We start from the raw sequence: 17,992 nt of genomic DNA, 5'->3' as shown, positions 1-17,992 counted from the left end.
ATTTATGTGACACACTGGAAATCAGATCTTCAAAATATTAAAAGAAGAAATATTATGTGGTCACTTTAGGTCTGTCCTTTAAATATAACCTATTAATGTTCTAAAAGACTTTGAAAAATGTAATTGCAATTAACATGCTGTGCAGTGCAGTTGCAGGAGAATAATACAGACTTTTAGCCATATGAAATGACATTTAACATGCATGCTAATAGTACAATAAGAATTTATGTTAATTTGATCAATTGTTTTAGTAATACGTATTTATTGCAAGACTATTGATATCTCATGTGGTACAGTTGCAAAGCACTACATCCATGTAGGCTATATGAGCAACATATGCAGTTCTCACAAAGGCAAGTAGTAGACTGCTATGTCCAAATAAATTATGGACATTCGAATAATGTGGCTCAATAAAACGTAAAACATTATGTGATTAGTAGACCTGAGAAAATGTAACATTTGTTTTTAGGTAGCAAATGAGACAAAGGGAAAAAAGTATTAACAAGGTAAGATAGAAAAATATTCAAATTACAGGCTAGGTCTGTTATTCATATGGCCATTCACTCATTAAATATGGACGGGCTGCAACTAGAATCAATCAACATCATCCTTGAAGCATAAATAAAATAAAAAGAATACTCCCGTACAAACTTAGTTGAACCAGAAATTGCTGAATTTTCTGAATGCTTCTAAAGCATTTTTCTGACACAAATTTAATCCGACTCCATTCTCAAGTGAAAACAATAACTTGAGAATTAAGAGGTTCTTACAAGTTGCGTTCCCAATATGCTGGCGCTCATGAATCATTCCACGTACAGCATCTTGTAGTTGCTATTAATAATCTTCATGACAGATACAGGTCAGGAAAAGAAGTCTTTGCCAAACAATACCGTAGTAAGATTAGCCCTAATGAGATTATACAGCCCAAAGAATCTGCACTAAAAACACGAAAAAGTGACTGCAGCTTCTCCAAAAGTAAAAGAAAAATCTTGAAGTGAGGGTGTTAGTCAATCAACGATAATACATCAGTATCCTATGTTAGACTGCATGTTTTGAACACATCTCCATCTGAGAGGGCAATTACCTATTTGAACACCTTGACTTTACTGAGGCTTTGCAAATTGGCTTAATGCCCTTGAGTAAATGGGTGTTGTGACGCATTAATGCTTCAATCTCTTCTCTAGGAGACAGGAAGAGTAATCCAGTCACAGTCAAACTCCCATGCTAATGTATTGAAAGAGAAAAATGTTGCAGAAATATTATCAAAACCTGATAGTAACAGGTGTTTCAAGTATTGTGTAAACCACTTATTTGTTTTTGAAGTACTGTAGCTTAATCCCTACTTCTTAGATTGACTTAATCACAATAACCTGCTTGTTCCCGGCCTTCAGCAAAGTAGTGTTGAGAACCTGGAAACCAGATTACTGGGTCAGTGTTAGATCTCCAATATTAGCTTGATAGGAAAAGACCTAATGAAGCAAGATACTCTGTTAATAAAATAAGGTACCTGAACGATATTGGACTAATAAAATAAATAACTGTTGCCTGAGTTAAGTCCATATCAGTATGTTTCTTTAGGAATTAAATTAAAATGTACTAATAATACCTATATGATTAGTACGTTTGAACACATTTTTGTATATTTCATGTAAAACTATATAATTATAAATCCATTTAACTGTGGTAAAAGAGACAAGCAGGCAAAATATTGGCATGCTTCAGTATTTCACCGGGGTTCAGGTCCCATATTGAACAATGGGCAAGGGAATGTGTTTTAGTGTTGCGTTTTCTTTTTAAGTAACACAAAGTCAAACAATTATACACAATGCAGATTCTGATGTTACATGGACAGTAATTGCTGCCAAAAAATGTGTCTCTCTTGTGCAATATATTAAAACTTAGGCCTACACTTATGTCAAGAAATAACCATAGGCTACATTTAAATTATGGGTGTTCATTTACAATACTCCTATAAGATAAGGGATACTGCAAAAACTTACAACATATAGAAAATATATATAATCTTAAGACAAATGTGATTTAAAACCATATATAAAACCTTCAGGAAGAAAGCAGACATCAACATATAGGCTATACAGTGTAACTCGTTCCTATATTTATGTTATTTAGTTACACAACAACAACAAAAAAGCAGTAATATCAAATATATGGACAATTAGCAGTTTGGGATACACACCAGTACAATAAAATCAAGTTGACATAATTCAGGAAAAGCCAGTTCAATTTAATCCTGCAGTACCGCATATACATTACACATTAACTTTCAAATCAAAAGTGGTAGTTAATACTGGAGCTTTTATCTACAACTGATCAGACCCAGACAAACTAATGTGTCACCATTAATTTGAAATTCACCGTTTCTGACCTACTTTGCACAACCGGTGCAAAAACTCCTGTCCTTTTTCCATTCAAAGTTGGAAAAGACGGAGCTTGTGAGGAGCTTTGCAGTGGCAAACAAGAATGCATGGCGATTTAAAACTACTATCTGAGCAGCTACTTACTACAACACCTACTCCTCACATTGCAAAAAGATATGTGCATAGAAATAAAAGCTGAAATCCCAGATAGGCTATGTCAGTGAGCATGAATTTACAGTGACTGTTGCTGCTGTCAAGAAGCCACAATTACAACGCGACGGGCCTAAACAATCTCTAATTGGACCCATTTAAGGGACTATGATCAGCACCAATATACCTACACGAAATAAAGAAACCAGTGGCATAGGTAAAGCAAGCCAGCAAAAGACAGGATCAGCACTAAAATGCATACAGCTTTCAAAACAATGAGCACCAACGGCATAATAATAACACACACACACACACACCAAGTCCACACAATGCCAACCGAGAAGACTGCTGGAGGCCTTCACATGTCTGAGACAGGATCTCCCTTAACTTCTCCCCTCAAGCCTGAAGTCCCGGCAATTATAACACCGTGTTAAAAACAGAGCTTAAACCCACATCCAGACGGCCATTGTGTCAAAACACCGGCGTATATAGCGTGTATCGCGTCTGGATATACAGTAGGCAAGTCTAATTAGGCCTTCATCAACATTGGACCGACTTGTCTTACAGTAGTGCACGCCAATGACTTGAATCCCCCTCCAACACAACCTCGGCAACCGCCGGAATAAAATAGAAATGCCTCCTTACCGGGTGCGTAAGGGTGTCAGTTTTCTGTGTTTGTGCAATGTAGATATTTATATTGGTGAGGTCTTATATTTCAGTCTGTTTCAGCAACACAGTGCTTGACGAGGGCAGGCAGTGGCTACAGAGAGAGAGACAGAACAGCAGGCAGCAGGAAACCCGCTGACTGACAACGTCCTCGTCCAATCGGAGCGGCCGCTGAGGGAGGAACGCGCCAATCAGAGGCCTCTTGGTATGAAAGAGGTGGGATTAAGTTTTTATTTTATTTTTTAATATACAGCTTTTCATCAATTAAGTACAACAGCAGCTTGGACTTGCAGCTCAGTGTAATTATGCTATATTGTAATACATTGCTTTTGTCAAGGTTTCTACTACAATGATGTTAATGTTACTAGTGTAAATAAAGTTATTCCGGCTCGTCCAACAGGAGTGCTTCATTGCAAAAGGGGTAGGACGCGTTTGTATATAAACTAAGAAGTAAGACTACTACTACAGTCAAACTGCACATTTAAAAAGACCGACAAAAGCCATCGGATTAAGGTGGATTTCAAACGCCTGTTTCAGCCACAAGTTTTCCTAAGACATATGACAAGCGTTGACGGGACCATGCATGACTAAATACATGCATGCATACAAACTGGCTCACATTTAGATTTAAAAACACAACTGTAAGCATATATAACAAAAAGCTATTTTGATAACAGCATTGCTATGCTTGCAAGGGATCTTATTACAAATCACATATGCACACACACTGAGCATGTGCATCTGTAACACATTATAATAAGTTAGCAAAATGCACAGTTGTATTTCTGTTCTGCAATAGCTGAGTATTTACTAAAGCGCAGGGCTTACCGATAGTATGCAGTTTTAGCAGCGTCATTTACTCAGTTCTGCCAATCAAGAGCAACAGATCACTCTCCCTGCCTGGCCGGGGATTTTGCAGGTCGATTATCGATTAGTTGAGGCTGGTTGAGTTGGGCATTGTTAAGGAGATCCAGATCCACGCCCTCCTTGTGGTTGGGGCTGATCTGAGGCAAGATGCAATGTGCTTCTGCAGAACATGTAACTAAACGTAAATGCAAAATGCAATAGGTTATACAGTGAAATCAGTTTAATCAACTTCAACAAATAGTATTGCAGTAATATAATTGTATATAGTAATAAGCTATACAACTGATTTAATTGAAGTAGTTTAACCAAATAGGTATGGGGTCTGATCTGCCAAAGTGATTAAGCAGAGAGGGGTTGCTGATAGATGTGCAGTCTGAGAAGGTGAGTTGTGTCGAGCTACCTGCAGACTGATGTAATGCGGGTCAGCATCAGGGTTTCAGTATTTCTGGAGACCTAGGAGATACAAATAATATCAATTTAAAGTACAATTTAATATTTTTTTATTTCCAAGTTTGATGGTGATCATTACTGATCAAAATAGTGATGCATATATATATATACGTTAGATTGTTCTCGAACTTTATGGGGACATTTTAAAGAACAAAGTCATGTTTTTTCAAGTATTTTAGTTTTTAAATGATAATCATTCGGTATTTTCTCTCAAAGTAGTTTGGAGGAGGAGAGTCGTTCCACAAGTCGCGTCTCAGAACGCCTGACGTAACAGCGTCTGACGTCAGACGCAAAGCGTGGGAAATGTCAAAATAAGTTCGGCGGCAGCAACAGAAGGCAAGTTTCACAGGACTTGTTTGGCTGGGGTAAATAATTAATTATTCAAAAGCTAAAATATCAAGCGATGTGAGGACTTTATGAAGGGAAACTACATCAGTAACCGTTTAGCGCTAAATTGTATATTTTGTATTATGGTTATCACATTATCTTGGGATACATTCCCACGCTGGAATATCTTAATTCCTCTATCCTAATCATAGCAAACTCATCGAAATAAATTAAACACAGTACAAGATACAGTATGCACAACAATACATACAATATGCTAGATCAGTAAATAGTTTTCTGGACTAGTTAGATTTTGATTTTAGGGTTAGGCGCTGTTGAGCAGGTGATAACAGTTTCTCATTTGGAAGGCAGAGAGATCATTGGACCTGCTGGTGCTGCAAGATAGTGGACTACTGATGAACAGGTAACTGGTTGGACTGCAGTGGCTTACTCCGGATAATTGCAAATCTCTGGACAGTTTTATGCATTACAAAGGGTTAAAGGGGAAACATTGTTAAAAAGCTTAAACATATCTTCCAAATGAGGATGATACTTAAAAATAAGTTCCATAACAACTGTGAAAACTCCTGTCTGAATAAATTGGCAGAAAAAGCAAAATGTATCTATATTTTGCCTCAGGCATTCATACAGGAAAGTGCAAGCATCTGCACTACTTGCCAGTTTATTCAGTAAATGTGCTGATAATCTTTTGCTTCATTGAGTGGCTAGTCAGATGGTGTCTGACTTTATTTTATATTGTTGTTAAGTGACAGGATAAAGTGTAAAGCTATGGCATTATGTTGCCAAGTGAAATGGAGGTGACAATTTCCTTCAGGGAGTGAAATCCTCTACTTGTGGATATGTGTAGATGTATTTTGTCAGCATTACGTTGTTTTAATTATTATTATTTTGACATCAAGACTTCAATTCTAGAGAAATAACATTATTATTTGTATTTACGGGTGTATGGCTGAGCAGCATGACTGAAGTCCGGCCGATGAACCCGAGCCCTCTCGCGGGCAGCAGCGGTGCCGGGTGTGAAAGTGGGCAGGATCGCCAGCTGCTGTTCCTTCCTCCAAAGCTGTATCACAGACTGATGCCTTTTCAGAGGGAAGGTGTCAAATTCGCCCTTTCCAGGCATGGCAGGTATGACGTGATTACACATTAAAATTCTTCCGCTAGTTAGGAAGGTATCATGTGGAAAATCTGAAATCTACTGTGCTGAATTATTATGTTATTTCATTTTTTTTTCAAATGACATATCATTATTTCTAGATTTAAGACATCCAAACATTTTGGGGGTAGGCTTATAGATTACATTCTTGGAGGCAAAAATAATAATAATGAAAACAGTTGATAATTAAGTTAGCATCTATTGAATTCCCAGCGCAGTACTAGTACTGATGTTTGCTCAAAGAGATACTGATTAAACGCATTAATCAATGTGAGGCAATGCACAATATGGTTTTGTGTTGACGGCCTATTCCGTCAATTAGCCACAGACACGACAATGACAGCAAACAGCAGGACTTTGAAATCCGCAGGGAGTGCCTCCTGTTCTTGGTGTTCCTTTAAATTGGATAGGAAAGTGTGTGTGTTTGTGATGCACCACACGGGTCTCCCTAATGAGCAGCAAGATGACAACCATAGGTAGTGTTCACCAGAGTTGGGCTTTCTCAGTTTATGGGGAGCAATGAATATGTGACCAACCAGTGCATAAAAGTTTGTGTGTTTGTTTGTTTGGATTTCTCAGTACATTCTTCAGAGTGTTCAGGCAAATTAATGAAAATCTCGTAATGTAAACTAATAAAATACAGAGTAGTTAAAGGAAAAATAAATTAACTATTCTTGATTAGTGTGGTTTTCTGGCCCAGGTGCATGACAGAGTTTGTGTTTTGTGTGATTGACACACCAGAACCGATCAGCACTATGGAGACATACCTTTGAAGCACAAATTAGCAATGCTGCTTACACAAGCAACACTTATTTAATTTTTTTTAGATTTGAGTCATAATTTACTGCAGCAGGTGCTGTGAAACCCTGGATAGAAAGAAGTGCAGTGCTATTGTTAAATACCTTTGAAAAAATGGTATTGACGTACACTTCTGTGTAGAGATGTTTGAACTGACGCCTTATGTTATTTTTATGTAACTGCTGTGTAGGAAGTCCATAACAATTATGAAAACCTTTGAGCAGATATAGCAAAGAAGCTATGTTTGGAATTGTTGGAATGTGTAGGCAGTGTTGAAATGCTCTCAATAAGTAATGTACATGTGGTTAACTGTAGACATAGAAGCAGATTATTTTAAATATGAAGAGAACTAAATATTGACATTCATTTCCAATATATTCATATATTATTTGTTACAAATGAATGTGGACTGTTCTTTTCTCAACAAAGATATTGTACAACAATGTCTATTGAAAGCCGTAGAGTAATCAAGTCATTAAACACCTTACTTTAAATATATTCTAGAGCTGCAGAGTGTCTATTTCATTAACAATATTCTGACCATAGATGGAAAAGTAGGGCACGTAAATGTGACATTGGGAAATGCAAATAGTTTAATTGGGGTGTTTGTGGTGGGCATTGAAAAGCTTTGCATTTTTACTTTTTCTGTTTAGTTTGTATTATGCTAAGGTTGTGCAAGTATGCTTTTTCTTTTAGACCTCTTATTTTAAATTATTAAGTTGCTCATGATACTGAGGATTTGTTGTATTTGGATGTTATTCTTTTTTGGCAGTACTTATTTCTTTATGGCATTTATACAAACACTGATGTGAACAGTCATTGCCTGCTGTTACTGAGAGTGACTTTGCCTTGCTGAAGTACTAAAAATGAACATACTACTTAAGGTGCAGCATAATAAAGCAACCTTTCTAATAACATAGGATTTTTATCTGAAGTTATGGTTATTTCTAGCTGTGTACTGTGTTTTATCTCAGCTGGGTACTAGTGTCAAAAGGGGAATAGGCTCAACCTCTCTGGTTCTGTTACTGGGATCTGAGTTGCAGAATTACAGACATCACACTTAATGGCGGATTCCACTTGGTAGAAGAAAGAAGCTTTAGCTGACACTAAGCCACCATCAACTCCAAGGTTTTTAATTTACAATTGATAGGTAGGTCAGAATTGCGATTTAATCCAGGCTGGCTTTGTCTCCTAGTCTTAGGCCGCGAAGAGGATACAGTATTGGCATTGGCTGCTGTTTCGATTTTAAAAATAATCACATTGCTAATAAGCAAAGATGAATTCTGTACTGAGGTTAATTTTGAGTCCGCCACTTCCACATGACAATCAGAGAGAACTGACTTTTCATTGCAATGTTAAATGTTGTCCATCCCCGGAGCTTTGGAGGTGTCAGTTTTAGTCGTTATTGTTCAAACAGGAGCCTCCATATGGTATTCTCAGTGGTCGTTACTTATTTGTAAATTGGTTCTGAAACCCCACGGGAGGATGTCTGCTTTTACACATCTTTTTTTGGAACTGGGGAGCTGGGTAAATCTGCCTTTATTCTTCGTAGCTTTAGTCAGCTTAATGGAATAATGTGCCTGAACGTGCTCTGAAATTAAACCCCCTTCTGATGGATTTTAGTTTTATTTGCTGGTCCTTGGCAACTTTGTTTTAGAGGACAATTACCTTGATAATGCATGCTTACTTCCCTGTTAGGTGGCATGGGCAGCATATTTCATGCTCATTTGAACCCATCATTTTGGCATTCCACCAATACATTCGTTTTCATGTAATTATTATTTTTGGTCTGAATTATTATTGAAGGCGATATCTAATTGTTGCCGAAATATATATAAATTCTCCTCAGGAAACCTTGCTCTGAAAAAAAGTAAAGACTAAACCCTTGGCTTCATGATTAAAGGCAGTATAACGAGGTTTTGGCATGTTTGCCTGTTAGAATGTGTTTTTTCTGTAAGATAAGGGTTCTTGTAAGTCATCAAATGGAAACATTTTCATATTTGACAATGACACTTGTGTGGGTAGTTTATTGATGTGCACAGCTCTCCACATGACATAATGTTGTAATATTAATAATCATGTTTTGAGTAGTAATACATGTGAGGCGCCAAGAAAATCATTATCATCAAACGTCTGCATTTATAATTTTTAGTAACATAATACAATCCCCATTTGGAAAACATTTTTGAATAATAGCTTTACTCGCAAAACTGTTCCCCTTTGCTTGCCAGTTTGAATTCTGAACAGTTGGATGTGACACAAACTATTTAAAAAAATACATATGTGCATCCCACCATTGCTCCCTAGGACCCCCCCCCCCTCAGCCTGCTAAAAAAGAGAAAAAAGAAATGTGCTAATCTTGCAGTCGAGAGGATGTTGTGTTTTTGAGTGGGTGGAAAGTAGCACATTGTTCCTCGGCTACTGTATAACTCGACACTGACTCACAGAAGTGGGAGAATATCTAGCTAACATCGGGACACCTACATTGACAGTGGGCTTATGTGATATTCTCCATTATCCGGCTGTAGGAATATTCGTGTCCCTCATGTGGTTTTCATTAAGATAAATTTGTGCTATCACCACTGCCATATACACTTTTGTACACATGCAGTAATACCTTGAATAATATCACCTCTAGGCATGCTGGTACCATATTTGGATACCGCAGCTACCCGAGCTATGGAACTGGCAGTCCATAGTAGTGACAATAACCAGAAAGGATTAGACCTCGTTGTTTAATTAAACGCAATTTACAGACCGAACTATGTCTTAGATCTTAGGAACAGTTTGGTGAAGAAGTAGTGATTTGAATGCAGTGCAATACAATGGCAGTAATCAAAGATCTGGAGAATGATTTATTTTCCCTCCTGGTTTGACTGATTTGCACACATCACACCAATGCAAAATCCTGGCACCGTGAACAGAATGAACCCATATTATAGTTTTTATTGTTATTTTAACATCCAGGCTTTTTATATCCTTGGATTAAAATTGCACAGTGACTTTGTCCATTTCATTGTGTTTCATCCTCCATTTCTAAAGTCTGGATTGCAGTTGGATGTGACATTTGCCACATTGCTCCTCCTGTGATGGACCTATATAGGAACACAAGTGCTTTTAGATTTTTTGAGGCAGTGATTTTCAAGAGATCCAATAGTCTTCCCCTGGGTCTATCTGTAAAGGTCATTATAGAGGAAAAGAGTCCAGTATCTTTTAGCCACTGTTAAACCTGTACCAAAATTTAACACATCTTGTACCTCAGTTGTAAGCATAGATTCATATTGTGGATTACATCCTTTATTGAGGTTAGGATTAAACAAAATCACATATTCGTATGCATTCAATTCATACAAAACATGTTTAAATTCCTCTTTTAAATATACATTTGTTATTCACCACCAGATAATAGAACTGTCTTTTCAAATATCGCATTTTACTGGAAAATACTCGGTACTTTTTTCTTTGGAGGTCACTTACAGCAGGGTCTTGAATTTACGTCTCAATCAAAGCACAAGAATACGACATGATTTCATTGCTATGTTTTATCAAAGCTTTATTTAAAGTTATCATGCTTTTTATTTGTGGATTTCCCCTCTAGGCAAGCTGTATGTAGAGACTTGTCTCTTATGTACGTAGGTAATTTTCACTATTAGTGTAGCAGTGGAAAGGAGAAATGTAGGTGAGGAATGTCCTTGAGCTCTCTGTAAAAGGTCTAATGAGATAAGGTGTATGAAAGTGAGAGGAATGAGAGAACCAAATGGAAACGATTCACTGGGGTGCTTTTTGGAATAGTTAACTTTAAATTGTGTAAATTAATTTACCATTCGTATTCGCTAAACCATGATTGCAGAATCAGTGATGGTATGCGAGATTCATCATCAATGTGATGGACAAAGAGGAGATCTGACAACAATAATAGACAGAACAGAAGGCACTATACCTAATAATTCCTTACTATAGCCTTTGAAAGGATGCAGGATTTTCACTTCCTTACAATTCCATCTGAGACGGTTAGTCTTCATTACACTGTAGTTAGCACGGTGCATACATTGCTAGACATTTGCTCTTGGTATCCCAATGGTTTTTAAAGATAACATTTAAAGTTTGCATGCTGTTGTTAAGCAACAGTGACAGAGCATCTGCCCAGAACCAGCCGGCTGGTGTGCCTTGTTATATAAAAAGGGATGATTAATGCACGGAAGAATCGCAGTTCTAAAATGAGGTTTTGCTTGCCTGTGTCTAGAGTACATTGGATGAATGAGTATACAAGCAATTAAAAAAAAAAGAAAGTGGCAAGGAGGACATTAATCAAGGCCTTCAGCTGGATGGAAAACTAGAACCATGAGCCTAGACGCCTTTCTTTGTGGGCCATGCATGTAGCACAGTTTCAGTTTTTTCCCCCATTGGATTGAAAGCTTATTCAGAAACAATAAAATGCTTTATTTTATATAGCACCTTTCAGAACCCCTAAACCTCATGCTTCTTTTTAGCAATTAAAACTGAACAAGAAAATGTAATTGTAGGAGGAATGGGAAACTACATCTATTACTAGCTTGTTCAATTAGTGTTTTGTCCCTTAATGGAGCCAATGAGAAGAGAAAACTACATGAAACGTATCGTTTTCAATAACATTTACAAGTTTACACATGGAATTTAAATTTGTAACGCTTCTTCTGGGTGGACTAATGGGTGGAGATATTTTCTGCTTAAGATGTTAAATAAATGAACCCAGCAAAAGAAAAAGAACAAAACTGGGAAATCACAGCTCAATATATTTTAAAAGGAGGGAAAAAAGTATATGAATCAAGTTTGTTTCACATAGGCATGTTCAGTTACAATTAGAGAATGGTAAGGCTATGATGCAAAGGTTAATCTTATATGTTTAGGGTGAAAGTGAAATGTAACTGCCATGGTGGCACCAGTAACATTTTTAATTTTAAAAGGCTAATGTCACAATTTGCACATACAACGTTAGTGCATAAAACAAGATATGTAACCTTAATGAATAAGTGATGAGAAATGCGCCTCTGAAGAGTACTTTAGTCTACTTTTGAAGACTCTTATTTGCTGACAAAAAAAAAAAAAAGAAATTAATTGCTTATATTACCAGAATCATTATGGTAGACAATTTCCCTTATAATTTGCAATTCTAAATGAAAAGCTGCAGTGTAACTTGCAACAAAAAAGACCCCAGGTTTAAGGCAGTTTGATGTACAGTCAGAGTGATTCTTAGATTTAAATTATTTTCTTCTCATTCACTAATATAGTATGTAGATTGTAAAATGTTTTCCAGAAACACTTTTTTCTGATTAAGTTCAGTATGAACACATCTATATACTCATTGTGAGGACCCACATTAGAAATGGATTAATATTGTCTTTTTGTTGTAATGCTGCAGTAATCTTGAAAGTATTTTCTTCAAACAAACTACTATTAATTTTACCAGGTGTGTGCTGGGGATCTTATGGGAATTTATCAACCATAAATTACAAAGTCTGCTATTCTGAATTCTGTTTTCACATTTTTTTGTTATATTGGGAAAGTTGTGCTTATTTTTAATTAAAAAAACATGCAGAATTTCTCTCATTATTTGAAGATGATATAAAATAAATAAAGGTAGGGAGTACAATGACATTTATTCTGAGGTTTATCCTTAAATTAAATCTTTCTTGACAATCCTCATTGTCATTTAATGAACCTTTTCAGAGATTATAGGAGGCTCAGTGTTAACTGTTAGAGAGATAAATAACTTTTCCCCCTTGTAATTATTTAAATAAATTAAAAGTCTTTGTCTGAGGCTGTGCATTATTGATGACTTACTATAATATGTCATGGCCATAAAACTGTCAGTGTTAAATATCAAAAGCAATTGATTGGGATGCTGACTTTCTTCTGTTTACAAGGAACATAGTTCACACAAATAGTTAAAAAGAGAAATGCTGCAATATTGTTTTCCCATTCATATGAAGATACTATATGACTTTTTTTCTGATTCTTTTTCAGGTGTATGATTGCTGATGAGGTAAGGATGATCAAGTTTTGTATTGGGGGATTAAAAAAGTATGTCGGGTAGAATTTCTACAGCTTTAGGCCCGAAAAATGTATTCCCCTCAAATGAGGTCTAATATGGATGGAAAGAAAACTAGGTGTTTTTACGGTTTTTGTGTAACCTTTTAAAGTTACGTATGATTACTTTATGGAATGAATCGTGTGTTTAATTGATGGAGGAATTCATAACTGGGTCCAGTCTTATCGAACTTTATAGACTATAAGTAGTGCAAACTTGTTTTTTGGTTGTCTGGTTTGGCTTTGAACTCTCTCAACCTGATTTGCAGATGGGTCTAGGCAAAACCATCCAGGCCATCTCTGTAGCTTGTTTCTACAAAGATGAGTGGCCTCTTCTCATCGTCGTTCCCTCGTCGCTGAAGTACCCCTGGATTGAGGAGATGGAGAAATGGATCCCGGAGTTAAACCCTAATGACATCAGTCTCGTGGAGAACAAAACCGACATCGGGTAGGAGTGCTGCGTTTTGGAAAGTCTTATTTATAAAATATATATTGGAATTAGTAATTATAGATTTTTGGTGTATTTGGCTGGTGTCTATGTATTGTAGGATACAGCCAAGGTGATGAATTGACAGCTGAATGTCACTCTCATATCCTACAGTGCTTATTGATTTTGTTTTTAATCAATATTTCTCAGTACAGTTTTAAAATGAACTGTCATTGTATTGTGGCAGAATTCCCCACCTTTACATTTAAAAGTAATCATAAAACCACCAGTTTATGGCAAGATGTGAAGACGGCGTCTGTTTTTCTTGTGAATCCAAAGTCCTCTATGGATATAGTTCAGTACATCAGTATAGTGCCAATTATATTTTACTCTGTTGGTTATAAACACATTTGTAAGACGGCATGGTTTATTTTTTTTATTGTTAAAACCCTCTTGGTTAATGAGCCAAGAAGAAGACGATCTCTACAGTTTAATTATTATGTTTGAAAGCAAAGACATCAGAAATGACAGTGTTTACAATGCTCTGTCAATATTGTCATGTTGGGGACAGTAGGCTGTTCTTTTAGACTCTTTGATGGTGAATATGTGGTGTTTTAAAGCCATTCCTGTCCCTTATTATTGATTACTTTTGTTTGTTTTGACAACAATGCACTTGGAGTTGTTTTTCACAGTTTCTTTACATCAGCTGAATTCACCATGGTGGTAATTATTCTATTAATATGCCACCTTCGATGTTGTGTTTGTAGCATTAGGCCATTTAGGGGGATTTGTGTCTCGTTTCTCTGCATGATTTTTCAATTATAAATCCCAGTTCTGAGGTAAATAGGCTTTACATGGCTCTTCTGACCTCCAGTGACATGAAGGCTTATCTCGCAGTGAGAAGACGTTTATCATACTAAACAATTACATCGTACAAAACGAAAATAGGTTTGAGACCATTCATTTTTTCCCCCCAAGAATCTTTTATAAGAAGGCTTCTGATCCGTTAAGTCCCATTCCATTGAATTCATTTCTCTACAGTTAGAGGCAGATAAAATGGTTAGCTTGTGTTGTTCTAGCAGAAATGTGATACGTTGCATTATTGTCAATCAGCTAATCTCGATGCTGCTATGGTAATATTCAGTGCCTGTAGTCTCGGGAAAGATGGCTAGATGTTAGGGATATTCAGTGTGTGGTAATGTAGTAGTCATTTTCAGAATAAATATAAGAGAAATGTATTAAAGATACAGCATGGTAAACTTCATTTCACGTTGACACTGTATTTTTAATGTCTAGGAGGATATCCACCAGCAAAGTTACTGTTTTGGGATATGGGCTTCTGACCAATGATGCAAAGATACTGGTTGATGCCCTTTACAAACAGAACTTCAAGGTCGTGATAGTGGATGAGTCCCACTACCTGAAATCAAGGAACGCAGCCCGAAGTAAGATCCTGGTGCCCATCATACAGAAGGCCAAGAGAGCCCTTCTTCTGACGGGGACTCCGGCACTGGGACGGCCGGAGGAGGTATGCCTGCTTGTGCAAAGGGATGAGTGGGAAGAAAAGTATCTGGCCGCTTAAGAGAAGTTTAAAACAGTCGTTTGATGTAATTCATATATTCTATTCATTCAAGCTGAAGGCCTTAAAAATATAGGCTATACTTCGATATACTGAAATTAAATGTAACGAAAGGTTGCCAGCTTTACCAATCACAGAAATGTTGGCCTGTTTTATTTTTTTAAATAAAAATCTTATGGGTATGTAAAATTCGAACTCTTTCCTCTAATTAGGAAAACTAGATTAGCAGTTAGATTTAATGATGGAGTATTTATTAGCAAACGTGCTATAACGTGCCTCATAATTAGATTTCATATGCACTCTGATGGATTTTAAGATATTGAAAGGTTATTAAATTAGCATTATACACGCAAATCTGTACATTCTGCAGTATAGCTCTTTTTGGTCAGCTAACCATTGGTTTTAGAAAGGATCTAATTGTATATTTTAAAAACAGTAATGGGAGCTCCATGACGTTGTACTAAGGTATAAGTCTTGAACATTTTTATCTTTAAGCTTTTTACCTCCCTTGGAGTTATAAACAGATTTTCTTTTATCTCTCCACTATATACGTTAAACATTGTCATGCTATATAGGTTAAAAAATATATGTTTTGTTTCTGTAAATCAATGAAATGTTATGTGATCATATTGATTGCATTCTTCATATTTGGTTATTTTGTGACTTCGGCAAAACATGCATCTCCTCGAACTAGCAAAAGAAGTTAATGCTACCTAACTGCAGGGTAATTTCTGACCCGATGGGAATCAAATGTAGATTAGTGGATGAACAGTTAATGTCATTCATCACTGTTTGAATTTAAAAATGTTTTTCAATGAGTCTGTCAAAATGTCTGGCCTCCTCTCTCTAAAAGTCCCATAGGCATTCATGTTAATGCATTTTCAGTGTTTTGCCTGGACCTGGTCATGCAGGGATTTATGTCACAATATTGCCACCTTTTCGGATAAACGTCTTTGTCGTGTCGACTATATTGTGTCTCAGTATATTTTTTTGTACAGAGAGCAATTCTTTTTTCTCTTCCATCCTTTTATTGCAATTTCTCAGACTCACATAAATTAATATCCCAGTGCCTCAGGGAATGCACTACCTATTTCAGCTCATATTTGATATTATTATTATTATTATTATTATTATTATTATATTTCAAGTTCCATATATTGTGTGTGTGTGTGTGTGTGTGTGTATATATATATATATATATATATATATGATGTGTGTGTGTTATATATATGTGTGTGTTGTGATGCTTTGCATTGGTAATAGTGAAGTAATACATCATTAGGCATCATTGGTGTATAAGTAACTAAAGATTGCACTGTAAAGAGAGGCTTTATTTAAGATGGTGTGAGAATTCATTGGTGTAAACAAATAGTTACAGTGGTTGAGAGAGCCATGATTTTTCATGGTAGGGCAACACGCTAGATTTAGTCAAAAACGAATGTATCTTCACAAAATAATCCTTTCTTTACTTTTAGAGAAATTTAGATCTTACTTACAAGGCTGAGTGAAATATTTCTCACCACTTGCTGCTTGGAAAAAGAAAGTGTGCGTTTGTGTGATATGTGCAGATAACATGAAGCTGTCAGGCAACACATCAGATATCATTACCTTTTAAAAAAGCTTTTGTCTTATGTTAGTACTAGTACTTTGTTCAATTACAGTCTGTCTTTAGATGCTCACAATGCATTTGATGATCCTTATTATCAGATGTGTGGTATTACAGGGGATAAAGCTTTCATTCCCTAAACTTTCTCTACAGCTTTTTATGCAGATTGACGCTCTGTATCCTAGGAGATTTGGAACCTGGTCTGATTATGCTGCAAAATATTGCAATGCTCATTTCAGGTAATCCCTCTTTAATGCATTTTGAAGCAGTAACTCTTCTCGGCGTGTTACTCTATAGGCATTGTGAACGTAACTTGCATGAACACCTTTCGGACACCAGTGGGACAAACGTGTTTGCTTTCACTAAAACTCGAATGAATGATAGACACCTGATGTCTTTCTGCAGTTCTTTAAGTTATCTTTTCCCTCTACTAGAGTTGTGAAACTGAATTTAAAAATAAAGACAATGCAAAATACTGAAATGTCGAATTCAGTAAATTAGGGAAAATTAAAAATGTAGTTGTTTTTGTATAACACCCCTGTCACAATGCAATATATTAATGAATCCAGGTTTCAATATTAAATTAAAGAAAGAAAACAGCACATAGTTCTTGATTTGGAAAATGTGGTAATATATTGTGAATAAGGAGTTTACACAGTAGCTTACTAGTTATGTATTTCCATTCAATAATAAAGACTCCCTATTCTTAAAATATAAAATTAGGTCATTTATAATTTTTTTCTGGAAAGACAAATGCCATGATTTGCCATGACTGCTTTGTAATAGAACATTTTGAAATAAACCCAGAATTAGAAATGGTTAGACCAATCCTACTTTGTTTGTATCCCTAATTAAAACTAAACCTGGACAAATTGATTGCCTTTTGATAAGAGTGACTTTGCTTTACACAGGTTTTTTGGAAACAGGCGTCAGTGGGACTGTAGGGGGGCTTCTAACCTGGACGAACTGCACCAGCGTTTAAATGAAATCATGATCCGGCGAATGAAGGATCAAGTACTCACTCAACTTCCTCCTAAAATCCGTCAACGCATTCCTTTTGACCTTCCAAAAGAAGCCGCTAAGGTAAGTGTCTCTGAAGATCCCGTTTTGTCCTTTTTGTTTGTCATCCTTGTCCTGAAGATCAGAGAGTTGTGCTACTAAAAATAGATTTAATTATTTAATTATGAAACAGTCTTCCTGTTGCTAAGCAGTAAGATCAGATTGACAGTAATTATAATTTGATCACACTTCCTCATCATAATAAACGTTTTTAAGGCCGAACTGAGAATTTTATCGTTTGCATTATGTATAGTCAGCTAGGTCCTCTGAAAGTGTTTATCCAAACATCTTTATTTCATTTGCTATTACTATGTGCCAAGGCAGTAGATCTTTAGAGATTAAATGCATTTAATGTAATATTGGTATGTCTTCAAATACAATAATTTTGTTTATAAAGATGTTAGGCAAAATGATAAACTGTTAAGCAGTATGTTTGACTTCAGTT

At 36.2% G+C, this 17,992-nt stretch overlaps 2 protein-coding genes and 1 long non-coding RNA gene across 14 annotated transcripts in view; 2 read left to right on the top strand and 1 right to left on the bottom strand.

Annotated features, from left to right (window-relative positions):
- r3hdm1 (R3H domain containing 1) overlaps positions 1-4,111 on the bottom strand; it is a 42,638-nt gene extending 38,527 nt beyond the window's left edge. For 8 of the 9 annotated variants that reach the window (XM_066687580.1, XM_066687586.1, XM_066687588.1 and 5 more), the window contains exon 1: positions 3,174-3,329. The gene's annotated coding sequence lies outside the window, so the exon portion shown is untranslated. Of the gene's footprint in view, positions 1-3,173; positions 3,330-4,022 lie in introns of those variants that run through there. The other variant, XM_066687581.1, reaches the window with a different exon arrangement.
- An 87-nt stretch (positions 4,112-4,198) lies between these two features.
- Positions 4,199-5,264, top strand: LOC136711645 (uncharacterized). 3 transcript variants are annotated; one of them, XR_010804764.1, is made up of 3 exons: positions 4,199-4,442; positions 4,731-4,876; positions 5,207-5,264. It is a non-coding gene; the product is annotated as an uncharacterized LOC136711645 (long non-coding RNA). The 3 variants fall into 3 exon arrangements; XR_010804763.1 differs by having other exon boundaries at positions 4,728-4,847; positions 5,211-5,264; XR_010804762.1 differs by having other exon boundaries at positions 4,728-4,876.
- Positions 5,265-5,802: 538 nt separating this feature from the next.
- Positions 5,803-17,992, top strand: part of zranb3 (zinc finger, RAN-binding domain containing 3) — a 34,010-nt gene continuing 21,820 nt past the window's right edge. For both annotated transcript variants that reach the window (XM_066687575.1, XM_066687574.1), the window contains exons 1-6: positions 5,803-5,984; positions 12,814-12,832; positions 13,146-13,324; positions 14,600-14,831; positions 16,642-16,727; positions 17,400-17,571. In XM_066687575.1, coding sequence (XP_066543672.1) covers positions 5,818-5,984; positions 12,814-12,832; positions 13,146-13,324; positions 14,600-14,831; positions 16,642-16,727; positions 17,400-17,571 — 855 coding nt within the window. In that variant the 5' untranslated portion in view covers positions 5,803-5,817. The remainder of the gene's footprint in view (positions 5,985-12,813; positions 12,833-13,145; positions 13,325-14,599; positions 14,832-16,641; positions 16,728-17,399; positions 17,572-17,992) is intronic.

This window comes from Amia ocellicauda, chromosome 16, assembly GCF_036373705.1.
Source record: "Amia ocellicauda isolate fAmiCal2 chromosome 16, fAmiCal2.hap1, whole genome shotgun sequence".
Classification (NCBI taxonomy): Eukaryota; Metazoa; Chordata; class Actinopteri; order Amiiformes; family Amiidae; genus Amia; species Amia ocellicauda.
Note: the sequence above shows the minus strand (reverse complement) of the source record. Positions and strands in the feature narration are given on the sequence as shown.